Source organism: Mastacembelus armatus, chromosome 19 (assembly GCF_900324485.2).
Source record: "Mastacembelus armatus chromosome 19, fMasArm1.2, whole genome shotgun sequence".
NCBI lineage: Eukaryota > Metazoa > Chordata > Actinopteri > Synbranchiformes > Mastacembelidae > Mastacembelus > Mastacembelus armatus.
Window position 1 is genome coordinate 2,117,872 of NC_046651.1, and position 18,257 is coordinate 2,136,128.

The 18,257-nt window shown below is 39.4% G+C and overlaps 1 protein-coding gene across 2 annotated transcripts in view; it reads right to left on the reverse strand.

Moving 5' to 3' along the window:
- Window positions 1–18,257, reverse strand: part of rbfox3a (RNA binding fox-1 homolog 3a) — a 164,814-nt gene that overhangs the window by 21,794 nt on the left and 124,763 nt on the right. For both annotated transcript variants that reach the window (XM_026314676.2, XM_026314677.1), the window contains exons 5-9: window positions 16,703–16,763; window positions 15,241–15,294; window positions 4,857–4,989; window positions 2,036–2,075; window positions 1,239–1,303 (exon numbers count right to left, since the gene is read on the reverse strand). In XM_026314676.2, the coding sequence (XP_026170461.1) occupies window positions 1,239–1,303; window positions 2,036–2,075; window positions 4,857–4,989; window positions 15,241–15,294; window positions 16,703–16,763 (353 nt within the window). The remainder of the gene's footprint in view (window positions 1–1,238; window positions 1,304–2,035; window positions 2,076–4,856; window positions 4,990–15,240; window positions 15,295–16,702; window positions 16,764–18,257) is intronic.

Below are 18,257 nucleotides of genomic sequence, written 5' to 3' on the forward strand. Positions count from 1 at the left end.
TCTTCTGTGTATCCACATTGTTCTACAGCCTTGTGAAGGATGTTAAACTGTTTTAGGTTATGGTCACTATCTGTCCTGGTGAGCTTTCATAGAGATTGGTGGGATGTGTAAGGCAACATTTACTCCTGCAGCTTGCATCATAAAGCAAGATTAGTGAATTGAATGAAATAAATGAATTACAGTATTGAGTCAACAATTATAATTATTCCTACAGGATCCTGAAATGGATGCGAGAGTTTTCAAACAAGCTCATTAATTAATAAAGTATGAATAAAAACATTTATAAAATATTTATATCGATCTATCTTCAGTGTTAACATATTTGAAATTTACCAGTTATGTTAATTAACAGCATGTCTTCATTACATTAATAGAAAACTGCTATTTGCTATTGTGTTTCCTACAAAACATAATTGCATAACGCTGCATAACAACAGGGTTGGAATTCCTTCATGCTCATTACTTTAGCCTATAATGATCTAGTGACAGGATTTAGATCTACTACCACTACTATTATTACCACTAAAAAAAAAAAAAATAATACTAACAATATCAAATACAAACCTGCTCTCATTAACCCTCTGGGGTTTAAGGGTGTTTTGGGGCCCTGGACAAGTTTTGACATGCCCTACTTCTCCTTAGGTTCATACGGATTAAATAAAATGTGGTGATTCGTTTTTGACTTGAATTGTTTCTTTTAAAAGAAAACATTTCAAGCTTTCTAGCCATATAGTTCTTATTTTATGAGGCAAGTATTCACTGAGATTCTTGTTTTATTTACGTTTTATTTACGTCTGTGAAGCGAGGTCACAGAGAGAGAGAGAGAGAAGACAGAGAGCGCACCCTGTCTGCTTTCTTTATTTTACAAAAGCACCACGTTTTGTTGTTATTATGATGGTATACAACTAAAACTAGACCCTTTACACATTTGAATGATATATTGCTTTTATCTGTACGATCAAAATTGATGGAGTAATTAAGTTTGTTTCGGTGTTATCAGGAGAAGATGCCACAAAACCCTGGGGGTTAAACCCTACAGCTATGAGAAAGTTCTTCCTCCTTGTTCTATGAATGATCTACATGATGTCATCACATCCAGTCAGTTTTCACATCTTCCACTGAAAAGGACCTATTTTTGATTGTAGCCACTATCAAAATGTTTGTGCAGATCTTTTAAAGCCAACAAGATACACAGTGTGTTTTGAGAAACCTGAGAAGGAAACAGGAAGTAGACATACCTGTCACTGTATGCAGCCGCAGCAGTACCAGTTGGCTGGGCATATCTGTAAGCTGCATACCCTCCCTGAGATAAGACAGAGGAATTCAATACCATCTTAAATTATGAACAAAAAATCACCAAAAGGTACGGAGCCCCTTAAGTATTAGGTGGAAATTATTTTTTTAGACTTTGTTTTGCGTTACCTCGCAAAAAGATTTACATTCTGTGCATTACATTAGCTTACCTAACACTACATTAATAACGTTAATTAGCCACTTGCTAAAAGCCTCCCATTACAACCCATTGCTTGTTGTCACATTTCGTCCGGGTAGGCTATTTTGCTGGCTCCCTTCATTTCAACAAAATGAAAATGTAATATAACACTGCGGTTGCAGATTGACTTTAAACTGTCTTTGTCTTTTTTTAAACCATATATTCGTTTTCATACTAGCCAACTTAGCTGGAAGTAGCCCGCAATAGCTACCATTCAAAATGTGACGGAAGTGAATGTGTCCTGCATGCTGTGTTCAAGGGCTCAGCAATGCTAATGTAATGCACACTATGCAAATCTTTTTGCCAGGTAAGACAAAAAGTATTGCAAGCGAACGCAAAACTATTGCGAGGGAACACAAAACAAAATCTAAAAAAATAATTTCCACCTAATACTTAAGGGGCTCTGTAAAAAGGAAACTGCAAATACAACATCTGACTTTATGTAAAGCACTGGATCAAATGCTCAGCACACACAGTGCCCCACTAACCTTTAAATGAACAACTAAATAAGGAATATACACATATTAAAACATTTTCACTTACATATATTTCTGCCCCATAAAAGCCATCCTGGTAGACCACGCTGTTGACAGAGGATACAGAAACAGTAAGCTTTTTTTAAACACTGAAGTGAAATGAAACAGAGGGGTGACGTGGCCTTTTAGTAAAGAATGTATGAACTTAAGAAAAACAACTCAACTTCAACAATTCTGATTCAGTAGAAATTCAACCTAACATAAAATGCAGGAGATTCAGTTTGTGCCTAGGATTCCTGATACACTCCTCAAAACAGACTGTGCTTTAACAGCCAAAAGAGAGAGAAAGCCATGGAGCAGGATAATGAAAGCTTTTTAGTAGAGGTGGGGAAAATAATCATTTTTTCAATGCATCGTCGTTCACTTTGGAACGATTCTGAATTGATGCAGAAAAGTTAATAATCATTGTCAATATTTGATTGAATAAAGTCCACCAGTCAGATACATTTTACCACTATGGACTACAAGCAGCCTACATTTAGGCTTGTATGTTTAAGTGTGTGAGCTAAATGAGAAAATGGCAGCGCCTTCTTCATTAAAAGCTACAGTTTGGAGTCATTTTGGATTTCATGAAGTTAAATCAGAAGGAAAGCAGGAGTCTGCAGAATCTACCATCTGTTTGTCTGTTCATGGTAAATAAATGGTGAAAACAACCGGAGAACAAACGGAATTAAAACTTTTTAATGAGGACTGAAAAATGAAAGACGATGGTTTTATGGATTTTACTCAAGGATGATATGTCTTGTGGACTAAAAACTTGGAGGCATTTTGTTCCCTAGAGTCTTACGAAAAAACTGATATGCAGCACTTTTTTGAATTTCAGTACATGTGTGGATCTGTACACATCAGCAAGGTAAGAATTACTGTCTTGTTAAACATTAAGGAACTCTTGTCGCTGTGATAATTCCATCCTAGATTGGTTTATACCATTTGAAAGGTTTTCTGCTTTAAATGATTCCGTATATAGTTTGTCTGACTTAATCCAAATTTGGCAGACGATCTTTGGAAATATATTCGGAAAGTTCAGTTTCTGGCTTGAACATGGGCTGTGGGGTTTTAATGACGCATTGGTGCATCGGTACATAGATGCATCAAATTGTGGGCCTCCAAATTGAAATCGAATTGAATCGTGGATTCCCACTCCTACTTTCTACTATGTTGGCATGAATTGTTCATAAGTACAATTTCAGTTATTCCAGGTCCTCTCTAAGGTGGAGAGGAAGTACCCAGTTGAAAGCACAAAGTAAGTAAGTAGGTAAGTTCTCCAGAAACAGTAATTTCTAGTCTGAAAATCTGATGAATAGCTATTAACATGTCTAATATCAACAAATTTCAATGACCAGCTATCAAACTGCACCACTCTTATCTCAGCAACACCCTCCAATAGCAAATTACAAAACAAATGAGTTATGAAACTATAAACAGGCCTAAAGTTGAGTGACCATTCTATTTATTTATTTTTACAGTACTTGGTTATTCATTGCAGCAATAGCTTAATGAAACCTCTCTCTATATTGCTCTTTCTTAATTCCTAAAGGGGTACAAAATTCTAACAGGTACATGACCTCCAAAGCTGGAGGCTTTTGCTATGCTTTGTTTTACACGTCTTTATAAACGCGAAATACATGTCTCTAGCAAATCTTTTAACAAAAGAAGCATTGTTTTGAAAAAAGCTTCATGTGATAGTGTTGTATGGTTTACTGTACAAATAAAAAAAAAACATGGTATAATGTGTTTATGTGCAGCTTATATTCCTACATGCAGCCATCAACACTGAGTCAAAGAAGCACTCTGATTTCTGGAATGTAAGGCGTCATCATTTTGCTAGATTTTAGTTATATATTCACTTACTGACTTTAAACTGAGTTCAGACAGGGCACTGATTTCAAAAGAGGGCAAGTATCTCAATCTCATCTCATCATGCTGTTTAAACTTAAACACAATCACCAAGGACACCACATTGCCATGCCTTGCATGGCATGTAACAGCACTTGTTACTGCTTCACATTTCGTCTGTAGTGTTGCCAGAAGTATGGAAAAACAATGCCGTGTCAATATGTCAAAAATAAAAGGCCTTGTGTGCACTTGTAGCTCCTGCACCACACACAGTCCCATGGAATAAACATAAATGAAAATCTCACAAGTTCAATTTTTACTATACTATATTATATTATTAGCTCTTGTTTTTTTAAGTTTTGAACTATGAAATTTTAACAGCTAAATGAAAGAAAATGCATTTGTACTTTTTGTTTTTTTCTATATTCACATTAGGAGTACCACTGTGCAGTAAATGACTAATTTTACAGTTCTGTGTGGTCAATCTACACCATACATCCATTATTCTTCTCCCATCCCTCTGCCTTTACTCTCACCATCTTGGTCTGCATTCCCCTTGCTCCCCTAAGACACTCAGATATCTGTTCTCTCTCCCCCTTCACATTCACTAGGCTTCTCTTGCTCTCTGAAGCAGGCCTATTGGAGTGTGCAGGAGCAGGTCATAGCAGTCTATTCACAGCTGAATAAAGAATGACACATTAGAAAAAAAGAGACAAATTTGGCCATTCTGGAATCAAAGAGCAATTTTCCGCTCTATTAGAAGGAGGCCTTTTTGTTTCCCACTTGCTATTCTTATATTACTGCATGAGTGTGTATGTGTTGGAGTATGTATATATTTGTTATTTATATTTGTGTGTGTGTATATGTGTGTTTGAGTAAGCTGTGAATTAGATTTGTGCAGAAGCATGTTTTCAGTCTTGAAGACTTGTTGTATAGTGTTCATTTAATTGTGTGTTTGCCTTGGTTGGATGTGTGTGTTAGCAGGGACTCACGCTCCATAAGCAGGAAGAGGTGGAGGAGGGGGTGCAGCACGGAACGTGTTGTATACAGCCCGACCCCTTCCTCTCAAATGGGTCCCTCTATAGGCCATGGCTGCTCCTGTACTGGGGTATGGAAAACCTGTCACTGAAAGAGAGACACCCAGACACACACAGAAGCAGAATGTGTTACAACAGTAACTTCTGTCAAGACTAAAACAGCAATGTGTCAGTGCTTTCCCTACCCTGTCTGTGTCCCTCTCAACCTCAAGTTCATCAGTTCAACAGTGACGTAGTTAATTTGTAAGGTCTACTTCTATACATGTACTACAAAATGCCCTTTCAGGCGTTTTAATTCATTAAGTCACTTTTATTTGTATGGCACCAAATCACAATTCAATCATCTCAAGGCACAAAAAACAAAAAAACCCAACAAATCCCTTATGAGCAGGACTTGGTGACAGTGGAGAGGAAAACCTCCTTCTAATGGAAGAAACCTCCAACAGAACCGGGCTCAGTTTGATAGTGTGTCATGATTCCCTTTTTGGACTTCCTGCCGGGGACCTTTATTTTGTGTTAAGTTCCTTTTTTTCCTGCATTGGTCCCTGGCAGCTTTATGTTATTTAACCTTTATTAGTTTCACCTGTTTTCAATCTGCCTTTTCTTCTTACTCCCTATATATGGACCCTGCTTTCCTTTGTGGGAGATAGATAGAAACTGTAGACATGAGTACCAGCTGTTGTGGATGCTAAATATCTTTGTTTGTATTGTTCCTGTGCCCTGGGAACTCCAGGAAAATAAAGCCTTTTTCTCATCCTGTACTTGGGTTCTACGCCTCTCCTTCACTCCTTCTCTAGAACACCACTGCAACATAACAGAATGTTCCCGCCAAGTATGGACCCAGCGGACTCAACCACGGAGGACCGACTGATCTCCGGTTTCCTGAACACCCTGGATGCTATCATCCAGAACGCCCAGGAATACACGGAGGTACTGAACTTTTGTTCTGTATTGACGAGGCGCTTGATGCACCCTCAGCCTGAGTCCTCACTCCCTCAGCCCGAGTCCTCTCTCCCGCAGCCAGAGCCCAGCACTGTGTCCTCGACGGAGCCCCGAGCTGCCTTCACGCCTCCAGTGCCACAGCAGACCAAGCCTCCAGCACCGCAGCCCGAACCTCCTGTCCTGCAGCCTCGACGACAACGGCGCCACTGCCGTCCAAAGAAGCAGGTTCCAGAACCTCAGCGTGCCAATGAAGCCGTCCCCACTGAGGACCCTTCCTTTCAGCCCCATTAACCTCAGTGTGCCGACAACACCGTCCCTGCTGAGATTAATCTTCAGCATCTCAGTTCCCAGTGGCCCGAAGAAGACTTCACGGAGCCACTGCCCGATGACCACTCGCCGTCCCGGCCTTATACACCAGAGTCTCCACCACCCTGGCTCGCAAAGCCAGAGTCTCCAGTGCCGCCCGCCTACTTGGCCAGAGTCTCCAGCGCTGCCACCTCAGCCAGAGTCTCCAGAGCTGCCGCCTCAGCCAAATCCGTAACAGCCAGGATCTCCAGCGCCGTCTACTTGGCCAGAGCCGCAGCAGCTAAAGCCTCCAAGCTCTGCCACCTCGGCCAGAGTCTCCAGCGCCACAGCCAGAATCACCAGACTCCTCACCAGGCTCCAGGCTCCTCGACGACAGCATCACCATCGTCCCAAGCGACAGAACCTCAGTGTGCCGACGACAGCTTCCCCACTGAGGTTCCACCCAGGCTTCGAGAGCCTCAGTGCGCCGATGACAGCTTCCCCACTGATGTTCCACCCAGGCTTCGAGAGCCTCAGTGCACCGACGACAGCGTCCCCGCTGAGGGTCCCGTCCAGTCTCTGGCCAGCCTCTCACCTGAGTTTCCAGCAGGTCTCTCACCTGACTATATAGCAGGCCTCTCATCTGAGTATCTTTGTTTGTATTGTTCCTGAGCCCTGGCAACTCCAGGATAATAAAGCCTTTTTCTCGTCCTGCACTTGGGTCCTACACCTCTCCTTCACTCCTTCTCCAGCACACCACCACAACATAACATAGTGATTGTGGTATATGTAATTATTGAATAGTGTGAGTGATATAAATAGCCACTGCTGTGCTTAATGGTCATGCGTAATAACAGCTGCTGGAAAACCTCAATTGCACAACAAAAATCAGTAAACCTGCACTCTTGCAATTCTTCTCATTGACAGGTCTAATGAGTGGTGGATTGGGCATAGGTGTTGTTATGGAAATTGATGTTTAAGGACATTTCTACATCCATTTATGGTAGACTATAATTTGATTGCCATGTTAGTTTGTATCATGCTTTTTTGGTTTCAGTGCCTGAAGTAAGCACATACCTGTGGAGAATTTTTGAACACAAGAAAAATATGTATTTTAGAGGGATAGGTGCAGAAATGAGGGAAGCAGGGAATAGTAAGTCTCATAGTCTCATGTCTGGCCTCATATTTGTATCTTGTTGCAATTATGCAAAAGGTTGAAAATTCCATATTATAATCCACCACTGTGACATATTACTAAATAAGAAGTCTTCAAAGCTGTAAAACAAAATTAAGAGTATGAGCCAAAAAGATTTTGTAGACAGTTAAAAGTTATTTTCATATCTGCTGCATTCACCTCATCCGACCCTTAACCTTTTCCACCATTCCATGATGAATACACATTGAATACAATGTGTAATACTGCCTTGTCATCCCTTAATGACAGAATAATATAAAAATCTGAAAAGCTCAGTATGTTCCCCTACAAGTATTCAGAGACCAAAATGCTTTGTATCTCTATTCCTGTCATTCATTTCTCTCTCTCCCTCTCTCTGTGGGGTGATGGAAGTTCTCCACCATGTCCTCTTCCTGCCTGTGCCACTCACGCAACAGCATCGACATGTCACACAGCCAGCACATGTCCATTGGTGACATATTCCTGCTTGTTCTTAATCTCAGGCAACCGTATATTCATTCCTCTGTGTGTGTGTGTGTGTGTGTGTGTGTGTGTATACATGCAACTTTTTGAAGACATGTATATGCATGTCGTATGATGTACAGTATATGAATGCAATTTGATGATGAGCTGTGGGTTCTGCATACTACAGTGCTGCTATAATAATCCAAGAATAATGGCTTGGTCTCTTCCTGACAGTCAGCAGTCCCATAAAACAAATATCATCCACAGAAATACACATGCATAAAGTACTACACAGAGCACACTCAAGGGTAAATACACACATACATGCACACACAATCTTGTAATGAAAGTGGTCAATGAGAATTTGTTTGTAATCTTAGCTGGAGTCATTTACAATAAGAACAAAAGTACAGTCATAAAATATTATTTGTGTGTTTTATGCATTTGTATATTTGTATAGGTTTCACTGTGGTTAATGTATCACACTTCAATTGGAGGACAGTGACAGAACACACAAGTTTCATTGTGGGGCATTTAATTAGGTACAAAATCTACATGCTACATTACAGCAAGACTGCAAAACAATAGAGTGACTGCAAGACATTAGATTATATTTATTTTCAGTGAGCACTATAATCTGACAATGGTCATGTCAACTGGAGTGGCAGAATGAGCTGTGATAAAAACTGAAACATTTCAGGCTTGAGAGGGAGGAAGCAAAATGAAAGGCATTTTTACAATGCACTTTACATAAATTGTTTTACAGAAAGCTCACAGTCTGTCACTGAGAGTTGATAGGATTCCAAATGCCATATCTGACAAACTTGGATGGGATAAAGCTCTAACACACCACCATATTCAATCACTATATCATCTGCACTGTGTCCTATGAATCTGCTGTTACTAACTGGGCCTGCACTGATTTATCGAACAACTGGACTCTGCATATTGGCATTTTCCATCTTGTTTTATCAAATGTTAATGTCACAACACAAATAATGGCTGAATATGTTGAGCAGCATCACTAAAGTTGTAGCAATTCAGAAATCACTGCTTGCTTTTTTAATCAGTCCAGATTGATTCATTTAGATAAGGCAGGGTCAACAGCTGACAGTAATCTCAAGATGGCCTTGGAGCAATGATGGGCGACAATATGACAAAGCCCAGAGTTGATCTAATGTCACCCTTCCAACTTACAAATTTTTCAGCATACACTAAAAAGACCTGAGCTGTTTCACTTGTTACTTCCTTGCCTGTATTTTGCATTTTAATCTTATTTGTCATGTTCTAGAGAGCAGCTCTGCCAAGCTCTGCATACACCTCTCACAACACACACACATGCACGCACGTGCACACACAAATACACACACACACCCATTTGTCCTGCTTTGCATATACCCAGTCTAGGACACAGTCAATCAATCAGTATTACATTTCCCTCATTGTCCTTCATGCCCATGCAGTCTATTTTACCCAGTCACCCAAACACACACACTCTCTGGTCTGTGATGCACACACACTTCACACAGGCTATTATGCAAACTTTGATAAAAAACATTACAGATAGTCTGGACTCATCAGAGTCTATGCCACAAAGCTTCAGCATTACATATTATATGTTTGGGTGTGTATGCACAGTACATCTCCAGCTGTGTTATGCTGGAACACTCAACCTGTCCTATAAAAGGCCATTAGACAGTGTTTTCTTCCTTTCTCTTTTATTCCTCATGTGTTTTTAGTTCATTATATATTTTTAAATTGGCCTCCTTGATTTCTGATCAAATCTCATTTTTCATTTTAAGTTAAGGTCTTTGCAAAAGTAAGATATTGTATGTATCCTTTCTTATGATTTATGCAGCATAAGCATATCCTACAAGATGTGTTCAGTTTCATTATAACAGCCTAATACAGTGAAAGGTTAATGGATTTACTGAATCTAAACCTGTCTCCTGGAAATGCTGTTTAAATAGCACTGCAGTAATTTGCAATACAAATACATTTGAAAGTAAAATGTTGCTGCCTCGATTATGTTTTTTTACTATGACCGGCCTGTGTGTCTGTTACACCCTAGGCAAGATAGAGACCATGGGCCCCCAGTGCACAAACTGTACTGTACAGTGATTCAGAACATAAAATGCTTGTGCAAAAGTGTAAACAAATGAGTTCAAATTAATTTTTCTTTTATTTGGTCCAGATTCAACTTGTTTTTCAGACATGTAGGTGTCACTTCTGGACAAGCACCAATGATGTGGCTCACAGAAGCTCCAAATGTCAGTAATGGTGTGAGGTTTTTTGAAGAATGGATTAGTTCACAGGTGTTCTTATTAAGAAACCAGGAAAGGTTAAACCTGGTCACAGTGGTTAGGCTGACTGGAATATGTTGCAACATTTTTATTAATTACTGGATTTCTGATTTGGATGAATAGGTTACTTTGGTGAGAGACACAGCTTAGAGACTGAGTGAGACAAAAGATCTTTAGTTACTTAAAGTGCAAGCAGTGCTCTCTTATTTCCTACCCTTGGTGGGAGGAACAAACTGAACAAAGCCTATTCCATTCAAATTGGGACCACCTTATACAGTACATGATGGTTATCTACTCTTTTAAAGTTGTCTTTAAGACCAACTTGGAAAATCCTCAGCTTATCCTTTAAAATACATTGAAAGGACTGACAAAGTACATGCATAACACTTAGCTGTGGAAACAAATGTTAGGTTTGCCAGGGGCATATTATAACCAAGAGAGGTTCAGTTTAACGGTCTACATGTAACTATTTTTTTTAAATTGAGAATGCAGAACAATACAACATTCAATGCAACAACAGACTGAAACAACAACAAAACTGGTGTGAGGTGTGAGGTGTGTGGTGTGTGTGGGTGTGTGTGCATGAGTGCATAAGAGAGAAAATGTAACTATTTTAATTTATTAATATAATGACATGTTTAGATTGATTTGGGATTTAATTAGTTTGGGTAGTGGCAGCACGGTGGCTATTGCCTCATAGCATGAAGGCAACAGTTCGAAACTTGGTTCGAAACCCAGCAGGGGTTTGCATGTTCTCCCTGTGCTTGTGTGGGTTTACTCCAGATACTCTGGTTACCTCCCACAGTCCAAAAATGTGATTGGTGACTCTAAATTGCCCATAGGAGTGAGTGTGAGCTGGCCGGAGACTGGATTCTACATAAAATGTAGAATGCCCTTTCATCCTGCTGTGCTGTTGTCACAGTGACACTTTCCCTGTCTGACATTTTTTTTAAGAACATGCTCTCTTGTATCATCAAAACCCCATGTGCACAAGGCCAAGTAAGATGCAATTACTGTGTATGTGCATTATTTGAGCTCCAGCTTTATTTGACAATCCCTACAATATAAGATGTGAGTGTGTAACTATGAATGTCTGGTTGTTTTGGTGCATACCAAAGCATGAATGTACCAGAAAGGTGGTACATTTGTGCTTGCATTCCAGCCTGTGTACTTGCATATGAGTATTCTTGAGTGTGTGAGCATGGGTGTGTATGCATGTGGAGGTCATCCGTCACTCTTCTGAATGGAATTTGTGCACAATAAACCTGTAGCTGAGCATGGCAATGGAGATGGAGTGCACTGTCAGCTGGCCAGGATTTATGGAGGTCGATTCAGCTGATGGGTGCTGGGAAAAGCCGACTGATAAAGGGTGATTAATCGTCCTTACATCCCACTTTACATCCTGCTTTACTCCTGCCCCAAACTAGATTAAATGCAGTCATAATTATTCCAGAAGAAATCCCAATTGCATGCACTTTCGCTTACAGGTGGGAATTTTTCATTTTTCATAGGATGGTGGTGACAGTGTGAGGAGGGTAGCAAGAAATTAGAGGGAAATATTCTGCAACACATGGAAGAACACAGGAAGCCCACCATGCCAAGTGGAAGCATAGGATATAAGCTGCACTGTCTGTATGAATGAAAGCCAGTAGACCTGAGCCACAAGAACAGTCCATATAAGAAATTCTAAACAAATAGAAAACAGAGTGGTAGAAGAATACAGGCATGTAAGTCTTCTCTTTTTTCCATCCTTGTCTCCCTCCCTCTTCTTGGTTCATTTAGGCTTGGCAAACTTTAGTGGTGCATTTAAGACCACTCCAAGCATTGACATCCTATAAATTAGCAAGCTAGACTGAGTATGGGTGAGTGTGCTTTTTCACTGGTTCACTGATCATAGCTCTGTATCCAGCCATGGAAAAATAGAAAACTATACTGACATTACTAAATACTGTCAAGATCAGCTTTAGGGTATGCTGTGCATGTATGGAAAATAACAGATTGAGAAAAGTATTTCATTGCTGACCTTACAATATTGTTGAAGGAAAGAATATTTTGGAACTTCAATCAGAGGACAATGGGGAAACATTACACAGCCAAACATTGTCAGCTCAAGAAGTTGTTCAGCCATTTTAATCAGAGAGGAATCTTGCAGTAATAACATAAGAAATTCTTTAATGCATTTTTTTTCCTACACCCATCACTGAAGTGCCTGCATTGTCATACATCTTAATGAAAGGTGCATTATCTCTCATTGTTGTGGTATGCTTTTCTCTCCCTTATGGTTTGTAAAAAATTTTGCCAAAGGTTTTAAACAAACTTGATACAGAAATTGCAGTCTCTTCCCCTGTATTCTGCAACCCTAATCAAGAACAGCTTTAGGCCAGTTGTGTTGCCATCAGTCAACAAGCGCAAAAACAGAGCTAAGACAAATAGAAAATTATATTTTTATTTAATTTTGAGGATGTACTGCTCATTTGTGAAAGAGTTCTTTAGGTTTGAGCTTAAGAAGGGTGCTGGAAGAAATTAGTTTTACCATGTTTTATTAAAAGAAAGCAAATGCTGAGAGGACAGGTTCAGGCGTAGATAAGCAGCACAAACTAAAGAATCTTCAAAACTAATTTATACCAATTACATGACTAACTTTCATTTACTAGGGAGAGTCAAATCAGGAATCCAGCTAGAACAAGAAAATAAGACAAGTCGGGTACTAAGTAGAAAAAGGAACACAAAACTAGGCCTTGTAACAAGGACCAATCAGGCAAGAAAAATAATATACTCCCTACCTGTCCAGGCTAGACACCTGAACGTAAAAATAATACAAGCTCACTCTAAATCAAAATATTTCCCCAGGTTATGTCAGTTAATCTAATTAGCTTTACAGAACTCACATCAGGCAGCCAAAGGTAAGGTCAATTACACAGAGTCAGGTAATGCCTTTAGGGATCTGATAAGCTCTTCAGATATCAGCTAGTTCTCAGGAAACAAGTTAATCTTTTGAGAGTCCAGCAACCCACAGGTTCCAGTACAGGAAATGAGCTAGGTCCTCAAGGTTGAAGTTGGGACCTCTGGAATCCAGTCAGGTCCCCAGGAATTACATTAGCTCCACGTAAGTCCAATTAAGACTTCAGGAATTGAGTCAGAGCCTCAGGAAACAAATTAGGTCCATGTGAGTCAAATTAAGCCCTCTGGAATTGAGTCAGGTCCTAAGGAATCCAATTAGGTTCTCATGGGTCAGACTAAGACCTCAGGAATCAAGTTGGGCCCTCGTGAGTCAGGTCAGGAATTAAGTTTAATCCTCATGCATCAAGTATTGCCTTTAAAAAAAAAAAAAAAAAAAAATCTCGTTCTGCCTTTAAGTGTCCCTTGAACTGCCAGGTAATACGTTTGGCATTCAATAAACCAATAAGGCATTCAAGGGTCAAGTTTGGCCTTCCAAAACAGACTTGGCCCCCAAGGTTCAGGAATCAAGTGTCGAGGTTCAAATAATGCCTTCAAACATCCAGGTCGAGAACCGAATAATCCAGAGTCAAGTAATACCATCAAAAGTTCAAGTTACAGCTCCAGGAACAAGAAAGGCATTTCCAGGTGCAGGTTAAGCCATCAAGTGTCAAATCGTGGTTCGGCAGAAATCAAGTCAGACAGGGCTGGAGGATGAGTACCATGTGACAACATCACAAACTAGCAAAGACATGTGGCCGCTGCTCTGCACCAGTCCCAGGTGTGGCAGATTCAGGTGATTACCAAGTCAGGTCCAGGTGAAAACAATCAGGATAAATAGATAAGCTACCAAACACTAGGTAACAGGGACACAGGAACTGGATTTTCAAAATTAAGGTTCGAGGCAGGAAGTACAAAATCCCTGATCCTAACAGTTGCAGGCTAAAATTTTGACCAGAACTTTCAAAGCCAAATCAGTATGGCTGATTATTAGAGAAGTGATTGGAACTTCATTTAAAGCAACAATTAGAAGAAGTTTTGGACCTAAGTTTTAATATGTTTGGGATATTTGGAATAAGCCAGATTGTAGTACAGAAAAAAGGAGGACAATCTGGCAATAACAGCAAGTGGACAGACAAAAATAGTGAGTGTGGTGTGGCTTTTTGATTTGTAGAGACAGATCAGGCTGAAGAGGTAAATCAGCCAGAAAGACAGTTATTTAGGTATTCTGGATTCTTACTTTTTAAATCCTGTGTATATAGACTGAATCAGGTTTGGAGGATACAGGATGAATGTTGACATTGTTGGATTAGTTAGTCTAACAGCAATGTTATACAGTATACTGTAGATATATGTGCATGTGCGATAAGACAGATGGAGCAGGTTTTGTTTTGTATGCATCTTTAAAGATGTGCATTAAATGTCTGAATATACACATCAATAATACGCATCAATAAAACACACACACCATCATGCCAGATAAACCCATGTAAAACCTGTCAGCATTCCAAAAGCATACACCTATCACACAGGTCTGCATGTGGATACTGTACTGCAGGACTGGATAGGTAATGAAAACAAACACTTTATCTGGTAATATTTTACTGATCATCAACATATCTGCATATGTTCGTCATTACATTAAAATTATATTTACTTAAAAAGAAGCTGACTATTGCAAATTAGTTGTATATGCTGTAAATGTCATTTCTACCAGATAGACTTTGTGCTACATGGTTTGGAGGAGGGCATCAAAAGTTGCTGTTTGGTGAGGTTGGTGGATGGAAGAATAGAAACAGAAAAGAAGGAAAAGAGAGAAGAAGAAATAAAAGAGATGGATGGCCTCTCTGTCAGAGCGGATATTTAGAGGAGTGCTATAAAGCTGTCTGAGAATGAACAGATTTCAGACTAATGAGCAAAAAGGAGAGCAGTTAAGAGAAGCGGACAGTCTCAGCACTTCTACCAAATGAAACCAAGCTGCCACATCAAAGTACACACACAGCCACACATACTCACACCCACCTCACATGTATGTATACACTGAATAAATTGTTGCACTCAGGTGAGCACACGTAAATCTGTAATCTGTTTCAGGGGTTGATGTCATGCACACACTTCTTCCAAACACAAAGAATAAAAAGAGATGTAGATTTAGAGATGGACTAGTAAGGATTCTACAGTACACTTTATGTTCTGTACTGCACATTTCTTTTCAGAACTGTGTGTTCTTTACCTGCATAAAATTCAGGACCATATACTGCTCCAACCACTGGGTTCAGCTTCCAGCCTGCATGAGACACACACAAAGACATAACAGGTTGAGTGTAATTATGGCTGAATGAAGTTATATCTGTCTGTAGTTCTAAAACAATACACTGTTTTTGTTTATCAAATACAGACTTTCACAATATCAGGCATTGCTACTATATTTGTCCATTAAATAAGATTTTATATTATACTGTATGTCTTCACTATGTCGCATAAAAATGCTCAATCTAAAGTTGTCTCTTCATATGATTTTGCAATACCTTTACTGACTGGTATTTATATTATGTGTGTTTCCATAAAACTTGTCCCACAATTCTATTTAACATTTAAAAGTAGCTTCCCCTGTACTCCAGCATTCAGTCCTCTAGAGATTCATTACAAATCACACACTGACACAAATCATCTTGAATCTTAAAACATTTTTGCTGCTTTGTCAATAAATTTTTAAAAATTTGAAACCAACTGACTCTTCTTGCTCTTTGGTATATACAACAGGTGTGTATGTGCTCAGCATTGTGTGTGTTTGTGCTTTGGGGCCTGATGACAGTGACGAATGAAAAACCCTTCAGGGCTGATTCTCTCTTTCTCTGCACCCTCAAAGAGTATGGATGTATGTGTGTGTGTGTGTGTGTGTGTGTGTGTGTGTGTGTGTGTGTGTGTGTGTGTGTGTGTAAGAGAGGTGCTGACATGTCTGGCCATTTAATTCCCTGCCTTGTTCATCCATCCCCTCACCCTCTTAGCTTCTTTTACTTTTCACAGTCTCATCGTTCTGCTCCTCTCTCCTTCCACCACTTTTCCATTCTATCCACATGAATGACCATCTGTAAGAGAGATGGAGGAGAGAAACACACCCTAAAGGGCCTTCTCTCCCTCTTTACGAAGGACCCCTGCCTCTTTTTATTGGCTCTATTCATTTACCCATTCACTCACTTGTCCATCTTCCAAATTCTCCTCATCTTCCTGCTTCAAATCCATCTCTAATGTTCCTCTTTCTCCGCTGCCCTTTTCTTTTTACGCTTTTTAACGCATCTCCCTGCCAAGTAAGACAAAATTTCACCTTGCTATTTGTGCGATATTTCAAACCAAATCAATTGCCTCTTTGACAAATATTGATTCCATTAATCAAATGTGAACAACTTTTTTTGTGTGTATGTGAAAGCCACATCTACTGACTGACTCCTATTTGCTCAGTCAGTAGAATTAGATCGATGATTTACTTCTTTTCATATATAGCCATAAGATCTGTTTCTCTGTAATGCAGCTAGGTCTGATACTGGCAGTGAATTAAAATGACAAAGAAGAAAACCAGATAGTGGACACAACCTGATGACTGGAAGAAGACAACAGTGGGCCAAATGAAAAGAAGCCTGCAACTATAAGTTATGTTAAAGAGCTTGAGGGATATGAAGAGAAAGCTGAAGTCTTACCATTTGTGTAAGGGTTTGCCACCTTTTTGTTGGTCATTACTCTGGCTGTGGCATTGTTTACCTGTCAGCAGACAGAGAGACGTTAGTGTGTGGACAAATACACAAGACACATAAACAAGCAAGCACAGTACATACTGGTGGTTAATCCACATCAAAACCACGTTCCATGACATGCTGGTGTTTCATCATTTCAGCAAGTGAGGCTACATGCAGTGAATCAAAGATCTGATATTAAAACACAATCAATGACATAACATTCAAGAACCTGTGTGCACCAACTTAAATGACCATAGAGGTTGTCTGCCCCTGCCCCCTGATATGCCCCATTTGATCATTTATTGAATTGCCACTGATAAATGGTTAGGCAACAGATGATAAATGTTGTCATTGATTAAAGAAATAATGTTGACTGTTGGAAACAGTGAACAGCTCAGTGTTTTGTACCCTCCTTCCTATGTGGAGTTTTTCACTTGTTACCTGATTTCCTCCTTCATCCCAGACGACAATGTTATTTTAACATAAACATGTCACAACTGCTAAATATTGTTTAACAATAAAATATAACTATGGGTTGTAACAAGCAGCTTACTCAAACAACCTATACAGTCATTTTTTATGTAGGGACAGACTGTAAAATCAAACAAGTGAGCGAAAATAAAAACAAATAAAAAACTGGAGCAAAAAATCAGACAGTGAAGCTTCATATTTAAGATAAGTGCTTTAACTCCAGTTTTGGAAGTGTGATTGTACAACCTACATCCATTCCATCCATGTGTGATTCACACAGCTGGACTTTGCTGCAGTCTGCTGGAAATTCCATTATTGTTCAGGTTTATAAAGTGAGCATGATCTTGGTGACTTGGAAACATCTAGGTACAAAGTTAAATTTGGCTGCATTTTAGCGTTTTTAGCGGTGGGTTTGGAAAGCCACAGAATTTTGTGTTGCCACATTTTCATGTACAGCCACTGTTACATTAATTTCAGTGATATGCCTCCTGGTGCGACTGAGACATGAAATCTTGGAATCAGGTATTTTATAAGTTTGTTATTGAATCAAATTTGTTGATAATTTTTCAATAATAAATAATAATAAATATTTGCCAGCAGGATATTTGTACATGGGTCCTAAGCAGAATTAACCCTGTGTGAAATTTTGTCTTTAAGAAATCATGTTGCTATGCCAGTAGTTTAGCAAGAGCAAAGATGTTTTGGATGAAATGTATTGCCAGTCGATTAACATAATGTTCATCTACATATTTGCCAATTCACTATAAATGTCAGCATGTCATTATTGCATTTTGTCCAACAATATTTGCTCTTGCAATAAAATATCAGCTCATAGTGACAAAAGCATTATTCATCTTATGGTTCTGTTTAGGTCAAAGCTTTTGTTTGATGTTATATGGCAGTCTGGGTTCAATATTTAAAAAAGTGACAGGGGTGTCTTTCTCTCTTTAATCTTTCTTTAACCTGCTTTAAAGTACCTAACTGCACACACAAGCCTGGGCTCTGGTGTCAGCACCCTCAGCTTTGAACACACAGTAGGAAACACAAT